The 22746-nt window shown below is 37.0% G+C and overlaps 1 protein-coding gene across 4 annotated transcripts in view; it reads left to right on the forward strand.

Annotated features, from left to right (window-relative positions):
• Positions 1–470: 470 nt before the first annotated feature.
• IL7R (interleukin 7 receptor) overlaps positions 471–22746 on the forward strand; it is a 31556-nt gene continuing 9280 nt past the window's right edge. The window contains exons 1-5 of one of the 4 annotated variants that reach the window (XM_047730812.1): positions 471–654; positions 1106–1238; positions 4115–4197; positions 8102–8240; positions 19511–19668. In XM_047730812.1, the coding sequence (XP_047586768.1) occupies positions 624–654; positions 1106–1238; positions 4115–4197; positions 8102–8240; positions 19511–19668 (544 nt within the window). In that variant the 5' untranslated portion in view covers positions 471–623. Of the gene's footprint in view, positions 655–1105; positions 1239–1649; positions 1669–4036; positions 4198–8079; positions 8241–19510; positions 19669–22746 lie in introns of those variants that run through there. The other 3 variants (XM_047730813.1, XM_047730815.1, XM_047730814.1) reach the window with 3 other exon arrangements.

Genomic DNA, 22746 nt, shown 5'->3' on the forward strand with positions numbered 1-22746 from the left:
CCAAAGTGCCAGGATCTGCACCCATTGCCAACAGGCATACCACTTTCCTCAAGGATCAACATTCAGGTTCACGTTTGTATCAAAATTTGTGCGTGTATTGACGGCAAAACACTCTCTTTCTGGCAGAAATGTATTCAGCAAAAAGTGAAAAACAGGCACTCAAAGACTGCATTTTTGTTGTATCCAAAGACAGAGACTAAAATCTTATCAGTGCAAAAGAGCTCTGACATTTCAAACAGTTCTTTCTCTGCCCAGAAAGAACTCATTGCATGACATGACAGCTAGGCATGGGGCTGAAGACACAGGGTAAGGAGGAAAGGGAAATGAAAGAAGAGCCACAACAAGGAAAACGTTGTGCTCCTGGAAATGAAACTTCATGATGTTGGGACTCCCCCTCAGAGCCCTAGGGACTGACTCAGCACACACTGATAAAATGCTAAAGGCAATTCATTTAGGACTAGAGCAAGATTAGGTCTGCTTACAGTCATCCTCACCTACTTGACTCCTTGGGGGGTTTCCTCTTTTTTTCCCATAGTTCTTGGGGGTCCCCAGTCACTTCACTGAGCTGGTGTGGATTTCTTTCTTCCAGCAGAAAGCAGGGTCCCAAGACTGTTTCCCATCTTATGGATAATATCTTATTGTTAATTAAGAAAGGTAAGTGATGGGGGGGCACTTCCACAGATTTCATAGAACATGTTTTGGAACTTTCTGAGTATTTTTTAAACATCAGATTTTGCCCAGGATATTCCTGTAGCAACATATACTGCTTATTATTTCTATTGGAGCTGCCGTTTCATTTTATTGTCCTTCAATGTCCAATCACAAGGTGAGTAACTTTTAAATCTTTCTCATTAGGGACAAATTACTAAATGTTACTGACTATTTTATAAGCCTTATACAAAAACGGACTCTGAGAAGTGCTTTTGCTCTTAAAACAGTTTGTTTCCCAAGGGTGCTGAAAGAGATGACGTGTTGGTGCCTGATCCACTAAATTAATAATTTCTGTCAAGTATGGAAATGAAATTTCTGGTCCTAAGGGATGAGTTCAGAGAGTGAGGATTAGTAACAAGCCTAAATTTGCCTAGGAAAATCTTTGTCCCTACAGATTGGGACAAAGAGACAAAACCTGGGGCTTCCTGGAGTGGATTTTTACTAAGAAAACAAACAGTAAACAAGTCAAGTAAAGAGTACACACCCTCTCCCACCCCCTATCCAGGAACCTCAAATCTGGCTAAAAGGTGAGTTCTCTGATCTCTTCAGCACTCTTCTTGTGATATACAAAGTTGTAGACATAACTTATTACAGTAGGAAAATAAAAGAAAATCGTTCTTGCTTTCTCTGTTTAATAGTCTGAATGATCGCGCGCGTACACACACACACACACACACACACAGGAAGAATGGAAAGTTGTGACCAACTGATACTGGGAGTCTTACAACAGTGTTCTGTTTGTATATGAGAAACAATAAAATGCCTTTCCTTTTCTATGATTCACCACATCATAGGAACGTGTGAGACTAAAGGAAGACAGAATATAAGAGAGGGAAGAGAGAAGGTAGTGATATAAAGAAATGACAGGAAAAGAGAAGGGGGGGCGTGTACAATCAGGCTTCAGCGTCCAGGGATCTGCCCTGTCCTCAGTCCACTGCTGCGATCCTGACTTTACAGGTGGAGACTCAGGTGCCCTGAGCATCTTTCCTGATCTGCTTTTCTTAGCTCTCCACTTCTCTCACAGAATAATGACAAAATAACACAATGAAACTCTCTCATCTGGAGAAGTAGGTAGAAGCAACTTCTTCCTAAGTTTCCAAAGGCCTAGCCAGACCTGGGTGAAGAAAGTAGAGAAGGCACCATTGCTCCCCCAGAATCTCTAGAAGGACTAGTGAGGCTTCTCTTTTCTTTGAGCTCCCCGCACTATATCTAGGTTTCTCTCTAGGTCCTTAGGCATCTCCTGCCCCACCCAAAAAGAGTAAGTATACCAGTGGAAATCCCCTGAGCAAACTAGCACATGCTGTACCAAAATATTGTGTCTTGGCTTTGTTCTTTTACATCTTCACAACTAAAGGAAAGAGATACAATCAAAATGATAGTCCACTAAAATGATAAACAAGAGAATTTAAAGAGACACAGCCCAATTACTCACCCATGGAGTGACAACCTGAGCTATCCATGGGACCTGTGTTGGTGGAGAGATACAATACATGATTCCTTCTCTAACACTTATTTAGTTTATGGGAATTCATAGTTATATCTTTCTTGAAAGGATCTTCAGCTCATTGCAAAAACGTACCAATTTTCATGAATCAGACTCGTGGTTTTTCTAGCCAAGCTTTCAAGACAAGATTAGAAATGAGGGCACAAGTTATTATTTGATGCACAAAATTGTCACTCTTTGAAATAGGTTTGAAAATGCCAAAAGAAAACCTCAGCAGGTGGAGGAGATAGATTGTGTCCATGCAGCTGGCTTCTTGCTCTGAAATGTCTCTTGAGCTTGTGGTCCAGAGTGTGATCTTATGAACAGGGCACCCCTTCTCTTTCACTGGATCTGCCTCAACAATGGAGACAGGCTTCCAGAGATTAGTACTGATGTCCCACTTCTTCTTTTCTTATTTTATGAGTCTGTCACAATAACCACAATGATGACATCCACGAACTCACGCAGCTTTCAAAGACTGTGTTTTACACTTTGGGGTGTTGTTCATCTTTGCTAATTCAGCCACTTTTACAGCCCTGTAGGACCAATATCTACCCAATGTCTGTAAATCAAACAAAAGTTCACTATCATTTTCTACTCCACATCTCAGTACTCATCATCTTGTAATTTTAGTCTTATGGCTTTTTTTCTAAAAAAGAGTTGAGGGGTATTTTATAGCTCCAGTCCAGGTGATTAGCCAGTGAAGACCTGAGCAGTCCTCAGTGTTATGGAAGGCCTGTCTGTCTGTTGATAACAGGATTGCTATCAAGCAGCACCTTCATTTGAATACTAATAGCTGAGTGAAATAATAGCGGTTTAAAGAAAAAGATACAACATTTATCAGGAAGTCCGTTAGACTTAACAAATATGACTACTTTAACCCAGGAGCCAGGCTGGGAGCAGTTTTGTTTGGCAGACAAGTTTGGGGAGAGTCTAAATTATTCTTGTCATTGTCCTAAGCTTTTGCCCAGTACGTGTAGGGAGGTACCAGTGTGGTTTGCGAATACCGTATGTTCCCAAAATGTTGTGTGGCAATCACATTTTCACAAATATAATCCTACTAAAAACGCACAGAGAAAATAACTGTTTTATCCAATAAGCAAGGGATCAACAGCTTTTTTCTGTGAAGGACCAGAGCATAAAGATTTTACATTTTGTGTACCATATAGTTTCTGCAGTAGGTCCACAACTCTACTGTTGTAACACAACAGTAACTCTGTTCCAATAAAACTTTATTTGCAAAAACAAGTGGTGGGCCAAATTTTGTCCCTTGGCCATAGTTTGCCACCTCCTGAACTAAATAAATAATTCTTGAATGCCTACTTTGATGAGCAAGGCATAAGTAAGTATTAGAGACGCACAGAAAACCAAACAAAATTGCTATTCTTATGAAACTCTCTAGTGTGTATGTTCAGAGATTGGAGGTGAACTATTTAAAATAACAACATATCACCTCATAAAGTGCAGAACCTTTCCTTAAAGAGAAACTCACCCCAGACAATCAATTGATCAGATTTCTAAGTTTAGAATTTTATCTTGTTTTTTTTTTTTAATTGAACCTTATTCACACTCCAGTCTCAGGTAGTTTGAGGCTAGATTTGAATGTGCTACCTCACTCTGGAATAAGCTGAATAAGTTTGGGGGCTGACAGGAATGTCAAAGAGGTACAATAATTCAAAGGCTCTATCCCTTCATTTCCGCTACCTCTGCTTACAACAGCAATACTTTTACTCAGACTTCCTGTTTCTGGCACTTGCCTTCTTTTTTGCTGTGTTTATACTTCCCCCTGTCTGTGGTTAAGTAAGTATAAAGTGCCAAAGCTGTAGATTTGTCTCTGTCTCTCTCTCACTGCTGCTCTCTCCCATTCATTCCTACACATGGGCTCACACACCTCCTCTCTCCTTTCTTTCTCTCTCTCAGAATGATGATTCTGGGTACAGCTTTTGGTATGGTTTTCTATTTACTTCAAGCTGTTTCTGGAGAAAGTGGCTATGCACAGAATGGTGAGTCATTTCTAACTTTTCTTTAGGATTTCAGATTATCTCTAGCATATGCTTCAGGTTACTCAGATCCCTAACAGACCTGATCTGGACACTGGGTTGGAAAGGAGTTGGAGACCTTACCACATAATCAGTCATTTTATAAGTTCTAACCACCAGGATGGGAGGTCTTAGGGACAATACTGTGGGTGGTTTATAAAGTCTTAGAATTGTCAGAAAAGAATGCATTTGACTCTCTAAATGTGGATCTTAATTGTTGGTCAATGCCTCTGCCCTACAAAAGGAATACCCATATGGACACAATGGTTGTGCTTATTGGAGAATCTCCAAGGAAGTTTTACCTTGTTAAAAAATCAAGCTAGATTTCTTTTGCTTAGCTTTTCAGGAGGTTCCAAAAGCATGACTTTCATGATAAAATAATTTCCAGAAACAACAGCTTTGTCTGCATTCACCAATGCCATATCTCTAGCACCTAACAGAGTGTCTAGAACATGTACACATTCAGTATTTGAATTGAGTATTTGAAAATTTCTTCAAAATACTTTAGTTTTGATAGACTTATGTGAGATTCTTAGTGAATAACTGAGCAGAGAAAGATCTGAACGAGTTGTCTCATTGAAATATATTTAATTTTCTACATATTGGCAAATTTATCATCCTATAATAATCTTTGGGATCCTTGAAATACTTAACACCTAGAAGCCGGTACTGCCTACTTAGTAAACAGGTTGTAATTACAACAGGACTGTAGACAAAGGCAAAACAGTCACAACAGGAGCCAACTGGGAATTTGGACCACCCATTTGTTCCTGATAATTAAGTCCTATCACTTTGAGTTAAAAAGGATTTTCTTACCAAGGTTATCAAATACATCAGCCTAATGATTCAGCTTAGATATATCAAGTCATGTATTTACTAAGGGTGGAAATTCCTAATATTTTCACTAGGGGAATTATCAGAGGGCTGACATTTTTCACAGCGTGACCATGTATGAATCTCTTTGTGAGGATGATTATTATTTGAAAGTGTTGCCTAGTGTTTGCACAGATAGGTGGTTGGCAAGTAACACCTAATTCTTACTCTTCAGAGTATAATCTATTCCCTCTATTTCTTCCTGGTGGCTATACTTTTTTTTTTTTTTCAAAGAAATAAGAATTCTAACTGAAAACTGGGTTTTCACTTCAACTTTTTAAATTTCAGATGGATTTAGGAGATCTAGCCACTCATCCACGTTGATCATCTGAAAACACATTTCAGTTTGGGTTGTATAATAATCAGCTACTATTCGTTGAAAGATTCATTCTTTGATCACCACAAGGATGAACAAAAGAAGAAAGGGGTATTTTTTAAAAATCCAGGCCATTTATGCTTTTAATTAACTAATTTCTTTCAATAGAAAGATTTCTAAACCACATGGCCTTGTCTATAATACATGTTCAAATAATTAAATTTTTATAGAAAAATATGCTTAGATAGTGAGCATTTAAAGAAGGATATGTTAACTCACTGTTTAAAAGTTCTATGTAATTTCAAAGCCATAGTAATAATACTTTTGACATGGAATTCTTTTTCAAAGGAGCCCTCAAATTTTTCACATATATTTCAGAATTGGAATTCTTATTTTACCTTTTCATTTATTATTTCTCAAAAACAACAACAACAAAAAGATGATAGTCATAGCTAACCCTTATTGGGTGCTTACTGTGTTTTAAGCTAAGTCTTTGCATATATTTTGTTCAATCATTCTTCAAAATAATGTGAATTTCCATATTGAAACAATGAGACATACAGAGGTTGAGTAACCTGAAAAGGACCACAGCTAAAAAGTAGAATAATAAGAATTTAAACCCATATCTGTCCAGCTGTGGTGCCGGAGACCTTAACCACTATGTATACAACATTTACCTAAAGATTTTTCAGCTTAGATCAAGTATAATATTCTCTTTGTAAAATGCCTTGCAATTTTGCAAGTTGTTGAGGGGAAATTTTCTTGGTTACAAAGCAACTTTATTGGCTAAAGAGCCAATGAACTGCTTCTCAAAACATAGTCACTTTAATTGTATGACCAGTGCTTTGTATATTGTATGAAAATGTACATCAGACCCACTCCACCAGACAGGATGGCTAAGGTAGGTAGGAGTGCTTTGTTCTACTGGTGCTCAGCATCTGCTAGACTGTGTTCTCTCTCTGGCTTATACTGATCTCAAAGAATTCTGGAGACAAAGCTGATCCACAGAAGCCTGAATCCAAACAGTAATGTAGGTTCTGTTGTATAGGATTAGTGGAAGATTTATAGAAGAGAAAACGTCAAGACAGAGTAAGGACTGCTGAGTAAAGGCAGGCTAAAGCCACCTAGAACCATTCCACTGAGAAAACAGCCAGTTCTTAGGAAACAAGAGCTTAGTCCTATAAGATTAGGAATGAACATGCTTTAAAATGTGAGCCCTAAATGATGGGTTTCCCCTTCATTATTTAAAACTGTCATCAGGAAGAAGGCTATACCTTGCTGAAATTACATAAGAAGTCTTTGCTAGTGGCAGAATTGTGGGCCTAGTGAGTTCTAGGAATGGTCAGAAAGAGAAGTGCCAACAGCTCTTATCTAGATCTAGCTTTTCAAGATTTGTGGCTTTAACTGAACCAACCTGTCACTCAGCTAGTTGGTCCACTCACAACCAGCTTTACTAATTTCCTCACAGACCTACTTAGTTATTGAAATAAAGAAGATGCTGTTTCTATATTTCATTGCATTCAGTACACTCAACTGGGGTTTTAATACATTCTATATCCTATTTAAAACCCTAAGAGATTCTAATTTCTGTTGTTGATGGGTCAAAGTAATTTCTCATATTGATGGACCTGGAAGCCATCACAGGCTCACATTTGACCATTCTGAGAATGGCTTCAGTTACGCTGGATTTTTTTCAGGTCCCAGTCCAAGTGTATTTGCTGACAATTTTTTTATTAAATACTGTGAAATATATATACAAAATGTCTGTTTAATCTTAGGGTCCTCAACCCAGTCTAAGAAATTTAGTACCATCTGTGACAGATTGTACTGCCCAAAAGTGGCTGAAAAAAATTCTGGTTCCCTCCATACTTCCAGAATTCTGATGTCTTTAAGATATAATATCCATAGAGGAAGGATCTATATACCTATAGGAGCAGTACCTGTAGGACTCATGCAAAGGTTTACTACTCTGAGTCCTGGCAGATCTAATTTTTATTAACCACATTTGCCTTAGTAGCTTAAGACAAATTGCTTTAAATAAATATTCATACAATGGAGATAATCAATTACACTTTTGGTTGGGATGCCTATTTAGGCAAGGAAAAGCTATCCCTTAAAAAGTAAACTTCTGACTGTAAGATGGTTCTCATTTTCCTTCATTCAAAAAAGAAATACTTGGAAGTAAATAAGTGAAGATTAGTGATAAAGTCAAAGGCTAGATTAGGTAACTTTTGAATAATGGAGATAAAGTATCTCATCTTCGAAATGTACCATTTAACAGAAGAAATTAACAGTATAAAAAAAGAAAGAGTATATTTAGTATTTTATTCTAAAGAAAGAGTATACTTAGTATTTTATTCTAGATCTCTGGTGCACTAACTCAATAGCAGAAATATTTAGAAATATTTGGAGGTTATTTAGTAATTGTGATGATTTTGTTCCCTGTTAGAAAAATCTGTGCTCACTAGAGATCAATTTGGTTTGGATTTGGGCTCTTTCCGGTTTGGGTATTGGTATTGGTTTTTCTGTCTTTTCCCTTGGTCTTTTCTTCTTTAAATAAACTTATAATCATTCTTTCATGTCTGCCCCAAAAGGCTACCATTTCTTTAATGTCACTCCAGATTTCAAAAGGAGGCACTCATTTGCTTCATTAACAGTTGCAGATTTGTTCTTCCCCAGGAGAGTTTGAAGATGCCGAACTGGATGACTATTCATTCTCTTGCTACAGTCAGTTGGAAGTGGATGGAACCCAGCACTTGCTGACCTGTGCTTTTGATGACCCCGACGTCAATATCACCAATCTGGAACTTGAAATATGGTGAGGTGCCTAGAAATCCTGCCTCTCCTTTCATGTGCTACTTAGCAAGGGAGGGAGGATGGGGCCTAATTCTCAAGTACTGAAGTCAAATAGATTCCAAAAACTTCCTGAAACTCCCTGTTCTTCACCAAAAGACTCCAGCAGAGATGCTCTCACAGGTTCATCTGTCCAGCCTTGCTGTTACAGCAAGATGACAGGATGACCTCACAATCCTGACTTCGTGGCAGAGTTTAAATCTTGCCTTCCTAGGACACTCCTCCCCCAGATTTCTTTGTCTCAACATGAGACAGTCTAGTGCTTTGTTGTACTCTGGAGCACAGTTAACTGGTTTCTGATCCCAATACTTCATGGACTTGGCTTTTTAACCTAAAGCAGGTTATGTAACTCATCTATGCCTCAGTTTCTTCACCTGTTAAATGAAATATACTAACTCATAAGGAGGTTTGGATGATTAAATAATTTAATACTTTAATAATTTAATTAGAAGACACATCCAGTATATAATAAGTAATGGGAAAAGGGCATTAAAATAACAAAATCTGAGTACAGACCTAACTTCTACTCTCTTGACATAGTTTCACTTTGCATGATACCGTCAGTATCAATTTTCCAAAAATCCGCAGGAATAACCCAGCTTTTGGTTTCATGAGGTCTCAGAGAAAAGGCAAGGGAAAATAGAAAGTCTCTCTCTGGTTTGAAAGTTTGGTGAAGAGCTCAGGGAGCTTTCTTCTACCTCCACAAACCATCTTTTGCTGCTGAGGGTTACTCTCTCTGATGACTTGAAAAAAATACTCCAATGTGAAATTCTAACTTAGGGTTATCTCCAAATTCATATCAGATGACCTAATTAGTTTCTTAGAAAAAAAAGTAAGTCGAGATCCACCAGTCAGAAAAGAGGGCTTCTTAAACTCAGTAGACCTTCAGCCAAGCCCCTCTAATACAAAGTCTAGACAAGCTCTAAATCACATGTGTTACATTAAATTACAGGAGCTTTCCTGCATGTGCTCATGCACTGCTTCCTGATGGAGTCATTGGAGAAGGATGGTCTTGGACTTGAATTCCATAGTGCGTTCTCACTCTGCCTCTGTACGTTCACTTCTCTAACATACTTTCCAGAAATATATCGTCAGAAGAACAGCAACCTTCAATGTCCAGAATCTCTACTGCAACTAGACTATACCAACACAGCCAAACAACTCATTTAAACCATCCATTCATTTTTATGGACAAAACCCCCTCAACAGAGGTTTGACTTTGGGTTTTCCACTCAGCTCTTTGGTGGATTGTCTTGCTAGCGTAGTTTCTCCTTGGGAGGCTGAGATGGCCTTTCTGGCCACTTTTCCTCACACCACTTCCTTGCCCCCTTGAACAAACTTGCCCTCTCCCTTTTTCAAATTTCTTGATTTTTTTTTCCTGTCATATTGTAATCTGTCAGCAGCTTCTACTGGGGGTTTTCAATTGGATTTAGATATTTCAGTTGGAAAGGGATTGTCTTAAGACATGTTTTGCAATGTGAAACAAATATGAGGAGGATAAGGTGCTCCTAGAAAGCAGCTGTTTTTATAAAGGTATATGTTGACAGGGATTTTCATGTAATTCCTAGGCCCAGCAGGGACATTGTTTCTCAAATCAAAGTCCCCTGGTGTGCTATATTCGCTGGATAGGCTAGGTTGCTTTTCTAGTGAAACTAGATTTATTGGAACTTTTCATTCCTTTAACATGTTAATAAAGAAGAAATTGGAAATGACTCAAAAATGTGCTTCCTGATGAGGTCTTTACACAGTTCAGATTGTTGATAGAAACCAGGTATTATTTCCCAGTTTACTAGGGACATTTTCCTAAGTGAGTTTACCACCTGTCTGATCTGGCCACCAATCTCCCAGTGTTAGAAACTAAATTACTTAGTGTTCAGTGAGAGGATCCGCCTCTCAGGAATGTACTTGGATTAGCCAAAATCATAAGATTAGATTACTGGCATGCCAACTGATGATTTCATAGTGGTAGATAATAATTATTATAGATACCCAGATATTCATACTGGACTCAGGAGCTATGAGACTTGGTCTTGGGGAAGAAGAGAAACAGAGCAGGCCAGTAGGGTGTATATCAATATAAATCCACTCTTACTGGGTGATCTGAAAATTTTTCATTCACCAAAACATTAACCAGTTTGCAGGTACCTAGAATGACAAAACAGAGGCACCAAAAACAGTCACCTAGGTTAGAATCCCAATAGCAACCCTCAGGGAGCTCTGTGACCAAGGAGTTACTTAAGCTCTCTGATCAGAACAACTACCTTGCATTGGGGTTTTTGGCATATGGTCAGTACCTGTAAATGGCACTTAATTCTCAGTGTAGACTGATTTTCATTAAAAATGTGATCAAAAGTTTGTTCAGTAAATACAAAGTAAAACAAAGGAGTTTGTTCATTTTAAGATGAAGGTTATTTGGTTCAGACTTTAAAGTGCTTATTAAATTTTTTTAGGATTAGCTGCCAGCACTTAAACATCTAGTTTTTCTCTTTAAAAATCAGGTTTGATAATAGTGGGCCCATACAGCGCAAGTACAAAGTAGAATTCCAGCTGCTTCTGTGGGTAGACATTTAAATCTCAGTCCAGAAGTTAGGCCCACTCTTATAGATACCATAGGCACTTGAATTGGGAACCCTGCTTTTTAGCTGTTTGTGTAAGTTCTACAGTCAGCTTTCAGAAGGCAACTGATTTCCTTTATTCCCACATTCTTGGGGGTACCGCATTCACTCCCAGTTGCCACCTACAGATATTACTTCACATATGTCACTCTTGGTTTCATCATTTACCACCTGTGACACAAGCACCCTGCCAAATCTACCTCTAGAATTACCTAGCAATATCTGTCAGGTAATTAATTTAGTCCTTCTTCAGTAAACCATACTTTCAAAGTTGTTCGATATTTTTGAGATTGATTCTGTCTTTCAAGGCCAAATGAGGAATAAAAGCTATAGTTTGCTTTTGTTTCTGTTTTTAATATTTCCATGGAGATACCTGCCTGTCCCCCTCAGGAGAAATGCATTTATCCAGATAAACCAGACATGATTGCCGGAAATTTAGGAAGCTGGAGACAGGGTAGAGAGGCAGGCACTATGGTTTTCCCAACGGTCTCTCCCAGTTTTCAGAAACAGAAGGTTTTTGTGAGAGGCTTAGGGTTGAGGTACCCTTGGAAGGTCCTACAGGCCCAAATTTGTTAGCCTGAGGTCAAAAGTACATCAACAACAACAACAAAACAAACAAACAAATAAAACAAACAAAAAAACAGAAGTAAAGCCAGCAAATCACTGAAGTAGTAATTTCTGAAAGTTTATTGTGCATGTACCAAAAAGTTTGCAAACCAGGAGCACTTAAACTAAAATATGGAATGAGGCTCAGAGATATATTGTTATAAAGCAACTTACATAGTGTAAAGGCGATGAAGGTTTATTCTTTACAGTGATTGGCTATAAGGTTAGAATTTTCTTAACTGAATGGAAATTGGTTAGTGGTTACCTCCTATCAATTTTGGCAAACGATTTAAGTTTTGCTTGTGATTGTCAGAAGCATAAGCAAGAAGTCACCCAGGTTAAGTTAATCTTGCTTGTCCTATGAAGTAAGCTAAAACATTTGCTTACATGACTAACTTATTTTGTCTGCCCAGAGAATATGCAAGTTTGGTTTCTGTGTTTAATTTTAACATTGGATAATTATAATCCTTTTTTTCTCCCCCCAAATACCCTAAAATGGCTCTATCTGACAGAAATACAGTGTAATACACAAACATCTGAGCCATATATGTAATTCTAAATTTTCTAGTAGCCACATTTTAAAAAAAAGAAAAATAAATAGGTGAAATTAATTTAAATTAACATATTTAATATAATAATATATTTAATTTAATAATATATTTTATTTAAGTTAATATATCCAATATATTATCATTTCAACATGCAATCAATATAAAAATATTAATGAGATATTTTACACTCTTTTTGCATGCTAAATCTTCAAAATCTGTTGTATATTTCATAGAGCACATCACAGTTTAGACTAGCCATATTTCCAATGTTCAATAACCACATACCAAGTAGTGGCTATTGTGTTGAACAGTGTAGTTCTAGAATATGTCTAATCTTAGCAATAAATACTTAGCAACAAAGTAAATTGTTTTAACCTAGTTAACTTAATTGAAATTCAATTGGATTGACTTGAGTTTAACTAATCATGGGGAAGACACTAAGTTTCCTCTAATTACCTGAGGCCAGGGCCACTGGCACAAAGTGAGGTTGTCCACTGTAGGCCACTGGGTTTTCTTAGCTCCTAGCATGGCTTCCCCTCCATATAGAGTGGATTCTGGAATTCAGACACTTAAAAGGATGCCAAGGCTCACAAGCCAACCGTATGGTGATCCTTTCTATTTCATTGCTTATTAATCTCATTCTCCAAAAGGTGGGAATGAACCAAGAATACCATTTTAGGTTCTTCTTAAACTTCCAACAATACCAAGAACTTGCTTCTTGTTAAGGATTTATAATTGAATATTCTACCATGTTTTACTTACAAATATATTCTAAACTCGATGACCGAACTAAAAGCTATTATCTTTCTAATTTCTCCACAACATGTCTTACCTAAATTCAGAAATGCAATACTACTCCAATTCTCCCCTTCTATCCTTATTCATCTAATTATGATGCATTGCCATCTTCAGAACTTTCCATGTGACACTCGTCCCAAGTTTCTCCCCTGGTATCCATCTGGCCTAACTTAAAAATTTGCTTTTGGTATTTACTCTACTCCAGGGGGAAAAACCTCAATGAAGGAAGGATATGCTCTCTAGAAAGTCCAACACACACACACACACACACACACACACACACACACACACACACACACACACTTAAAGCCAAAACAATTGCATACCTTAAGATGTAACAACAAAAAAACTATAATTGGGGGTGGGACAATTTTAAGGAAGGTGCCACAAGTAGTAAGTATATTTAGCCAATTAATAAACTTAAAATTTCTTCAACCATCTCTATTTTTGTCTGGATGCAGAAGCATAACCAGTCACTCAAAGATCACAGCAACCCAGAGCTGGGAGACTCTGCCCCTAAAGCTGAGGCATCCTTCTCAGATTTTAACCCAATGCCCACCTTATCTCAAGCCACAAACATGTTCTTTCTGCTCAGAGTCCAGGAACAGTCCCAGAGAGGGCTCACTTGAGTACATGCTGAGATAAGTACACCCACATCCAATTTCCCAAAGAAAACCAACACATTCTGGATTCTAGATAGTAAAGGACCTTTTTAGAAGATATTTCCTATGATCTTTTTTAAAAATAACTTATTTAGAAGAATTCTTTCCCTGTAAGCAAATCTGTACAAAGCCTTTATTTTTCTTCCACTATCCCCACTTCAAATTTGAGCCAGCTATACCTCTATTCAGGGCTATTTGGTTGGAAGTGCATGCAGAAAAAAAATTGGTAACCATGTTTATCACAGGAGAAGGACATTAAATTGAGGGTTAAGGAAGGAAGAGAAATGAGTACTTTTATTTTTATTCTTCATTGTTTAATTATTTTTACAATGAGAATACATATTTTGCTTCCTTCTTTAATATGGCATATTTCTTTCACCCTAGAAGGATGCCTCCTGTCCCCTTTCAGCCGTTCATCCCATGTGAGCAATCTATCACCCCCTGGTTTTGCCAGTTTCCAATAGTTCTTATAAATGGAATGACACACTGTTTACTCTTTTCTATATGAATGCTCTCACACAACAAAATGTTTTCAAGAATTACCCATGTTGATGTATGTATCAGAGCTCATCTTTTCAAGTTCTATTAATTCCACTGCATGAATACATCACAAGCTTTGAATCCTTTCTCCTTTTAATGGACACTGGAGATTTTTCAAAATTGAGACTATTATTTTTTTAAGCTGCTACTAAATTATTTTACAGATGTGTTTGTTAATGCACACTTTCATTTCTTTGTGGTAAAAACCATAGTGGAATCACTGAATCATAGGGTAGGTGTGTGTTTAACTTTGTAGGAAACTGTCCAGCAGTTTTCCAAAGCGGTTATACCATTCTACTCATCAACCAAGAAAGTGTGAGAGCTACACATCGTCTCCAACATGTAGCTCTGAAAACAGTATCTCGTGATTTTTCTTTACCTTTCTCAAATAACAAATAATTTTGACCATCTTTCTGAGTAGTTGCTGGCCATTTGTATGTCTTCTTGTGGCAGTTGTCTGCTAAAGCCATTTGTCTTTTTTACTGAGTTATTTATCTTTTTATTGTTGATGGGTATGAATTCTTTTATGTTCTGGATATAATTCCTTTGTCAGATATATGGATTACAACTATTTTCTGCCATTGTGTAACTTGTCATTTCATTTTCTTAATGGTGTATTTCAATGAGGAAGAAGCTTTCATTTTGATGAAAGTCCAACATGTCTTTTTTTCTCTTTTATGTTTAATTTTTGTGTGTGTCAACACTATTTTTGTTCACTCTCAAAGTCAGAAAGATATTTTCTTATGTTTTCTCCTAGATAGTTTATAGTTTGAACTTTAAATTGAGGTCTATAATTCATATCTAATTAATTTTTCATGAGATTAGGGTTCATATCTTCCATATATTTATTCAGTTGTTTCAGGACAGTCTGTTGAAAAGATTTTCTATTTCCCATTAAATTGATAAGGCACTTGTATTGAAAATCAATTAAACTTCTATGTGCAAGTCTATTTCTGAACTCTACACTTTCTGTTGATCAACTTATTGATTCTTTTTATTAACATTTTATTTATTTATTTTTGAGAGAGACAGATAGAGTGTGCACATGAGCAGGGGGTAGGTGCAGAGGGAGAGAGACAAACAGACTTCCAACTGAGCAGGGAACCCAGTACGGGGCTTGATCTCAGGACCCTGGGATCATGACCAGAGCCAAAGGCAGACACTGAAAAGACTGAGCCATCCATGTGCCCCAATTTATCTAGTCTTATGCCAGGTCTAAAATGGCCTGATTATGATAGATTTATGTAAATTTGAAATCAGCTACTCTGAATCTTCCATATTTGCTCTACTTTTTCAATGTTGTTTTGAGTATTCTGAGCTCTTTATATCTCCACATAAATTTTAGAATCAGCTTGTTTTTTTTTTCTTTTAAATCCTGCTGAGATTTTGATTAATATTATATCTGTTACATTGGGGGAATTTGCTATCTTCTCACTACTAAATTTGCTAATCCATGAATATGCCACTCCATTTATTTAGATTTCCTTTAATAGCTCTGAGGAATGTTTTATAATGTCCATTGCAAAGGTCTTGAACATCCTTTATTAATTTTATCTCTAAGCAATTTATGTTTATTGTTATCATAAGTGGAGTTGTTGTTTTTAAAATTTATTTTCTAATTATTTGATACTAGCTTATAGAAATATAATTGTCTTTTATATTCTGACCCTGAAGAATTCACCTTACTAGTTCCTGTAATTGTGTTGGAGAATCTATATATTGCTGTCTGCAAAGAAAGGTTTCTTCTTCCTTTTCAAACTGGTGTCTTCTTGTTTACTTTTCCCTCTTGCCTTACGCCCTGGCTAGAACCTCTAGTACTCTAATAAATAAAAGTGGTGAAAGTGGTTATTCCTGTTTTGTCCTTATCAATGGGAGAAACGTTCACAATTTCGCCATTAAATATGATAGTAACTCTAGACTCTGTAAATTTCCTTTATCTGGTTGAGGTAATGTTCTTCTATTAATTGCTGAGAGTTTTTATTATAGGTGGATGTTGAATTTTGTCATATGTCTATCTGCATTACTTAAGATAATCAGATTATGTATGACTTTTGTTCTGGTAATATGGTGAATTGTATGATTCATATTTGATTGCTGAACCTGCCTGGATTTCCTGGGATGTGACCTACTTTCTCATAGTACTAACATCAATGTGTTAAAATTTTCTTGAGGAAATTTAGATATACATTCTAGGGGGACATTTATCTGTAAATTTCTTCTCTGTGATATTTTTGCCAGCTTTTGGTACAAGAGTTGAGCTAACTTCATAAAATAAGTTGGATAGAGTCTGTTTCTACTCTATTTTCCAGAGTAATTTCTGTAGAATTGGCACAGTTCTCAGTTTTCAGTTCTGTTCTTTTTAGAGCCATCTAGCTATTGCTAACCCATGCTTTTCTTAGCATGTTTCTTAAATATTTGCTAGAAGTCACCAACATAGAAGTATCTGGCATGGAGTTTTCTTATTATGGAAGTTTGTTGATAATAAATGTAATTCCTCTGAAAGAAATAGAGCTATTGAGATACTCAATTACTTCCTTATTGTAGTTTTGGGCAATATCTTTTTCTTAGTAATTGCTCTAATAGTTAACAATATTCAACCTTATAGTTTACTTAGAGTTAATATTGTACTATTTCATATATGAAATCTAAGAAACTTATAATGATACATCAATATACTTCCAATTATCACATCCTATCTTATGCACTATTGTTATATATTTTTACATCTACCATACATTATAAATGTCACAATAATGTCATAATATTTGTTTTAAGCAATCATTTAGCTTTAAATAATTTAAAAGAAAGAAATATATATTGTCTTTTATATTTACCAAAGTATAGCCTTTCTGGTACACCTATTTGTCTCCTATAGATCTGTAATCCCTTATGGTATCAATGCCCTCTGGGTCTAAAGAAGTTAAAACAAATTATCTCAATTTTTATTTATCTGGAAATATCTTTACTTGACCTTAATTATTGAAGAATATTTTGTGCATGTGAGATTTCAAGGTGGACATATTTTTTTTCTCTCTTCCAGAGTTTTAAAGGTATTATTCCAGGGTCTTCAGTTCCCATAGTTTTTGATCAGAAGTGATATTTTTCTCTAGATACTTTCAAAATTTTCTATTTGCTTTTGTTTTTCAGCCATTCGACTGTGATGTGCCTAGGGGTAGTTTCCTTTGGATTGATCCTGCTTGGATTTGCTGAGTTTCTTAAACCTAAAAATAGACATTTTTGTTACATTTGGGAAATTTGCAGCCATTATTTTTTATGTTTTTTTTTCCATCCTAGTATCTTTTCTTGTTCTGGAATTCTAATTGCATATTTATTTATCCCTTGATATCATCCTATAGGTCACTGACCATTTCTGTTACTTCAGACTGAAAACTTGTCATTGCTCTATCTTCAAGTTCACTGACCCTTTCCTCTGCCATCTTCAATCTGTTGTTAAGCCCATCTAATACCCTCAGTGCGTTTTTACAAATTTTGGATTTACTTGTTCATTACAGTATTTTCATCTGGTTTTCTTTTACAATTTCCATGGCTCCATTAACATTACACATCTATTCAATCATTATGGCCATATTCTTTGTTTAGCCCTTGAACATATTTACAAAAGCTGCTTTAAAGTCCTTTTCTGCTAATTCCAACATCTGGTCACTTTAGAGTGACTGCTTTACATTGATTGCTTTTTGTCTTGACTATGGGTCTCATTTTTCTTTTTTTCATCAATTGTAGTAACTTTTGAATGTATGAAAGACATTGGTAACAGGTTTTCTGGATTCTGTTAAATTCCTTTGCTGAATGTTAGTTTTACCTCTGTTAGTAGGTTAACAGGACTAGATTAATCTTCAAATTCTCTTTTATTTTGAGACAGCACCTAAAATTTCATTTCAGTACTTTTTAGAGCCATCTAGCTATTGCTAACCCATGTTTTTCTTAGAGTCTCTCCCACACTTGACAATTAAAGGGACATATACTGATATGAGCAAAGTTTATATGCAGATCTGGTGTCATACATCCCCATTAAAAATATCCAGCCATGCAGACAAGTCCTCTAACTTCTCAAGAAAACAAAATTGTGGCTTTCCGTTATATTCTAGATGCCTATCACAGTGTGATCTGAGGATTGCCATCAAGCAATTTTTAAAAAAAGAAACCTCTTTTTAAAGGATTAATTTCCTTCTCATGTCTGCATACTTTTGGTTACTCTCTAAAGCTTTTAAATAGGATTTCCCAAAAAATAGCTTGTCTAAGGTTTATAATAGTTACATATTAGAGGGCTAGTATGACATAAGTTGTTCTTCTAGTACTGGAACTCAAACTTATACTTTTTATTTAAAAAGTACAATGTGGAACTTTTTAAAAATATATTTTATTAGGGTGCCTGGGTGGCTCAGTGGGTTAAAGCCTCTGCCTTCGGCTCAGGTCATGATCCCAGAGTTTTGGGATCAAGCCCCTCATCTAGCTCTCTGCTCAGCAGGGAGCCTGCTTCCTCCACTCTCTGCCTGACTCTCTGCCTACTTGTAATCTCTGTCAAATAAACAAATAAAATCTTTAACTATATATATATATATATATATATATATATATATATTTGAGAGAGAGAGAGTGTGTGTGTGTGTGTGCGCGCGCACACACACACGCATGCAGGAGTTGGGGGAGGGGCAGAGGGAGAAGAAAAAGCAGATTCCAAGCTGAACAGGGAGCCCAACGCAGGGCTCAATCCCAGGACCCCAGGATCATAACCTAAGCCAAAGGCAGACACTTAACTGATTGAGCACCACAGTGCCTCAATGTGGAGATTTTGATGTTAGTTGTACAGTAGGCAACAATCTCTCTTCCTCAGTTTCCTGAAAATCTGATCTGAATTGGGAAGAGGAAGTGACAGAGTTCAATTCCTAGAGCATGGCTACTGTGTGTTAAGCTAGGGAATATGGGAAGAAGGGTTGATTTTAAAGTCTGTTGATTAGGTAAAAGTGAAGCATAGTCAAAATTACCTTTGAAAATCCCTAAATTACCCATTAAGTATGTATGGTTTTATGTATACAATTCTTTGGACTATTGTATCATTTCCTTTAAGTTTTCTGGGGACAATGTTTCTTTACAGGTTTTATTTTCTCAATTTATTTCTGCAGGATATCAAAAAGAGCAATTACCTTCTCACCTAAACAAGTATTTGTTTTTCAATGATTGATCGTTTAAAAAATAGGAATTTTCCATCTTTTTTATGAACATGCTTTGACTGTTTCAGATTCAGTATATCACTAGGTATGACAATAGCAAGATGCCACATTATTTAATTCTCTCTCTCTCTCTCTCTCTCTCATAAGCATCTATGCATCTACATACCTATGGACAGAGTTGAAGTCACAAAACTGAAATATCCATGTAATGCTACTCTCTTGTATACAGAGACTCTGACTTGATTTAAGATGGATTCACTTTTTGTTTCTACAGTGGAGCCCTTTTGAATGTAAAATGCCTGGCTTTTGATAAACTGCATGAGATGTATTTCATTAAGACAAAGAAATTCTTACTCATTGGAGACAGCCTAATACATGTGAAACTTGGAGGAAAGAACATAACTTCCAAGAAATTGAACATAGTCAAAATAGGTAAGAAGTTGTATATAGGGGTATGGTTGCCATTTAGGGATATATGAAATCACTGATTCAGTGTCATAATCTGTAAGTAATGGGAAAAAAAATAAAGTTATTTTCAAAACCTCAGACGACTTTGGTGTAGGAGAATGTCTAAACCTATTACAGTGCATCAGTGCAATGGAATAATAACTACTCATATTTATTCTACCTATGGAGATTAGATAAAACAATATACACAGGGAGGAAACTGGACAAAGTGATTAAAGAGGTGCATTCTTTTGCTGGTTTTTAATACTATGGTTCACTTTCTCTCCCTATTTTTGACCCCTTCTTTGGCGCCCAAAAAGAAAATTAAAGGTAAGAGAGCAGTATTCATTAGAGACAACAAGGAGGTGAGAAACTTTAAATCTATCTCAGCTTTGCCTCACTAGACTGGTAAAATATAGAGTAAAAGCAGAAGTTCTATCTGTAAAAAATTACCCAGAAAAAAGGCAGAGATAGTGAAAAAGACACATTAGGCAGAGGGTTGTGCATGTTGGCCACACAGCAACATAGGCCACAACCTATGTGAAAGCTAAGAAGGAGATAATAACAACAAGATAATTATGAGTATGGGACACAAGAAAGTTGAGTTTTGTCATTTGTAGACTAGGCTCTCATGGATGGACGGTCAATTTGTGCACTGTGTAAGAGCATAATATCTACAGGTTCATCACTGGAATTACAAATATATAGATAGATGATAGATAGATAGATAGATACACACACACACATACACACACACACACACACACACACACACACACATAATTGCAAATATATATCTCTCACTTCTCTGAGAGCAGGTAGAAAGGGCAAAGATTCTCAGTCTTCTGACAGACTCCTGGCATTTTAGAGACTCCAGGTGGCACCCTGTCCATCTGAATCCCCAAATCTTACCCAGTTCTCTCAGAGGCCCAATTTCTATACCCCAGCAGAAACAAATCTAAAAATCCACATCTGAGGGGCCAAGGGAAAAAAGCAGTAGTACTTACACCTGGTAGCATGTGCCCCTGCGAAGTGGGAGTTAGGAACCTCTTGGGGTTTTAGAAAGCACCCTTAAGCAACCAGGATGAGAGATAGTGGAGGCATATTACTCAGTAGTATCTTCTTCTGGTTCTTAAAGTTATATTTCATTGGCAGAACTGTCACTGAATTGAATTTAAACTGGAAGTCCCTGATTGAGCCCTTGACCAGAGTTCCCCTGCAACCACCTGGCCCTCACATACTTCCCCTTCTTTAGGTTTGGGCCCTCTGATAAGGCTAGAGGGGTAACTTCCTCCATTCCCATTAGTCTTGGTGGGGTAAATCTGTTATTGTTCAGATTGTTTCCAGAATAAATTAACTTATAAAAATATTGCTTGAGAAATGAGCTACTTTTTCTAATATGTTCAAAGGCACCCTTTGGACCAGAGACAGACTGATTGGGAGGACACCTGGCAAGCCAGTATGAGATAATGGAGCACAGAAACAAAAGCTAGAGAAGAGCAAGCCTCAGAATCAGACAGAATTGGCTTTAAATACTAGCAAACCATTTTATAGAAGCCTGAACTTAATTAATCTCTCTGAGACTCAATTTCCTCATCATTATAGTGGTAATAAGGGATTGTTGGTGGAAGCTTGTGTAACTAAAGCACTTGGTGCTTAGTAGGTGTATAATCAATATAAGTCTGTTCTTCCCTTATTGGGAGTCCTTGGGAGATGGGAATGAGGCAAGGAATTCAGTATCAGAGGTTTCACTGAGAAGGTGAATCTTAATTATTCTCTTGAATGAAGAGTAGGAACTGACTTGGCACGTGAAAATGTTGACAATATTCTCGTTGGTCTGTTTCTTTATACCCACCTGCCTTTCCCCTTGTTCCCCCTGGGCACCTTCCCTTTCTATAATGCATCTAAGAGTAAAAAAGAATAAACTTCCTCTTTTACAAGACATAGAAGGGCAAAGGAGACACTTCCTCTTTTTCAGGATCTCTGGGGCAATGCAGGAAAATCTTAGGTGGTTACCACTATGAGCAAGTGACTACAGTAAGTGAGCCAAATTCCACCACATGAGTTCACTTTACTTGGTCAGCAAGTCGGTCTTAAAGCCCAAATCAGGTAGCTTAGACTCCAGATCAGTCAACAGAGTATAAGAGTTTGATGAACACATACTCTCTCATTAACAATAGGTTTAGCTTAGATTTTAGCCTATGTGCTCCCCATCTCTGTCTGAGATCAGCCATGCAAAAATGTGGCTGTCCCATCTTTAGACAACTAACATCCCAGGCTTTGGCGATAGAGTAGCTAAGAACCCAAGACAGGAAAGCCCCTGGACAATAGTGGAGAGGCCACGTGACACGCATGCTTTTTAAGGAATTTAGTACATTTCTCTGGGATCGTTTTGCCTAGAATAAAACCTATCTCCCTCAATAGCATTTCATATATGGTGCATATGATCCTAAGAGGAACTTTGCATGGCAAGCAGGCAGAAGGAATAGACCAGAGAAGAATTTAGAGCCAATACAAACTAGACTGAAGTCACACTGGAAGTTATGAGCTTAGGGCCAGTAGGCAGACCCTCAAATTCTTATAGCTGAGACGTGCAAGTATCCCAGCTTACAATCTGATTTTATTGGAATAACGAGGACTCAAAGTTCAAATACTCCTATTTGGGGGCTAGTTATTAGCAAGTTCTCTAGTATTCAAAAGGCAAAGAGAATATGTTTTAGTGTAGAATTGGCACTAGCTGCTATAACAAATAAGCCCTAAAACATACGACATCTCAAACACCAAAAGTTTATTTTTTGCTCACGTAAGAACCAAAATAGGTATTTCTAATCTGTGGTTGATGCTCCTCCAAGCAATATTCAGAGTTCCTTCATTCTGTGGTTCCATTGTCTTCAACATATGTCTCCAAGTGTTAGAAAGGGAATAAGCATAGGGCCATACATGTAAAGTTCCTGGGCCAGGATGGGAGATGGTGCACATCACTTCCACCCACATTGCTCACAAGACCACACCCAGCTGCTGGGGAGGCTGAAAAGTGTAGTCAGGCTGTGAATCAGGAAGAAG

The sequence above is a fragment of the Lutra lutra genome, chromosome 5 (assembly GCF_902655055.1).
Source record: "Lutra lutra chromosome 5, mLutLut1.2, whole genome shotgun sequence".
Taxonomy (NCBI): domain Eukaryota; kingdom Metazoa; phylum Chordata; class Mammalia; order Carnivora; family Mustelidae; genus Lutra; species Lutra lutra.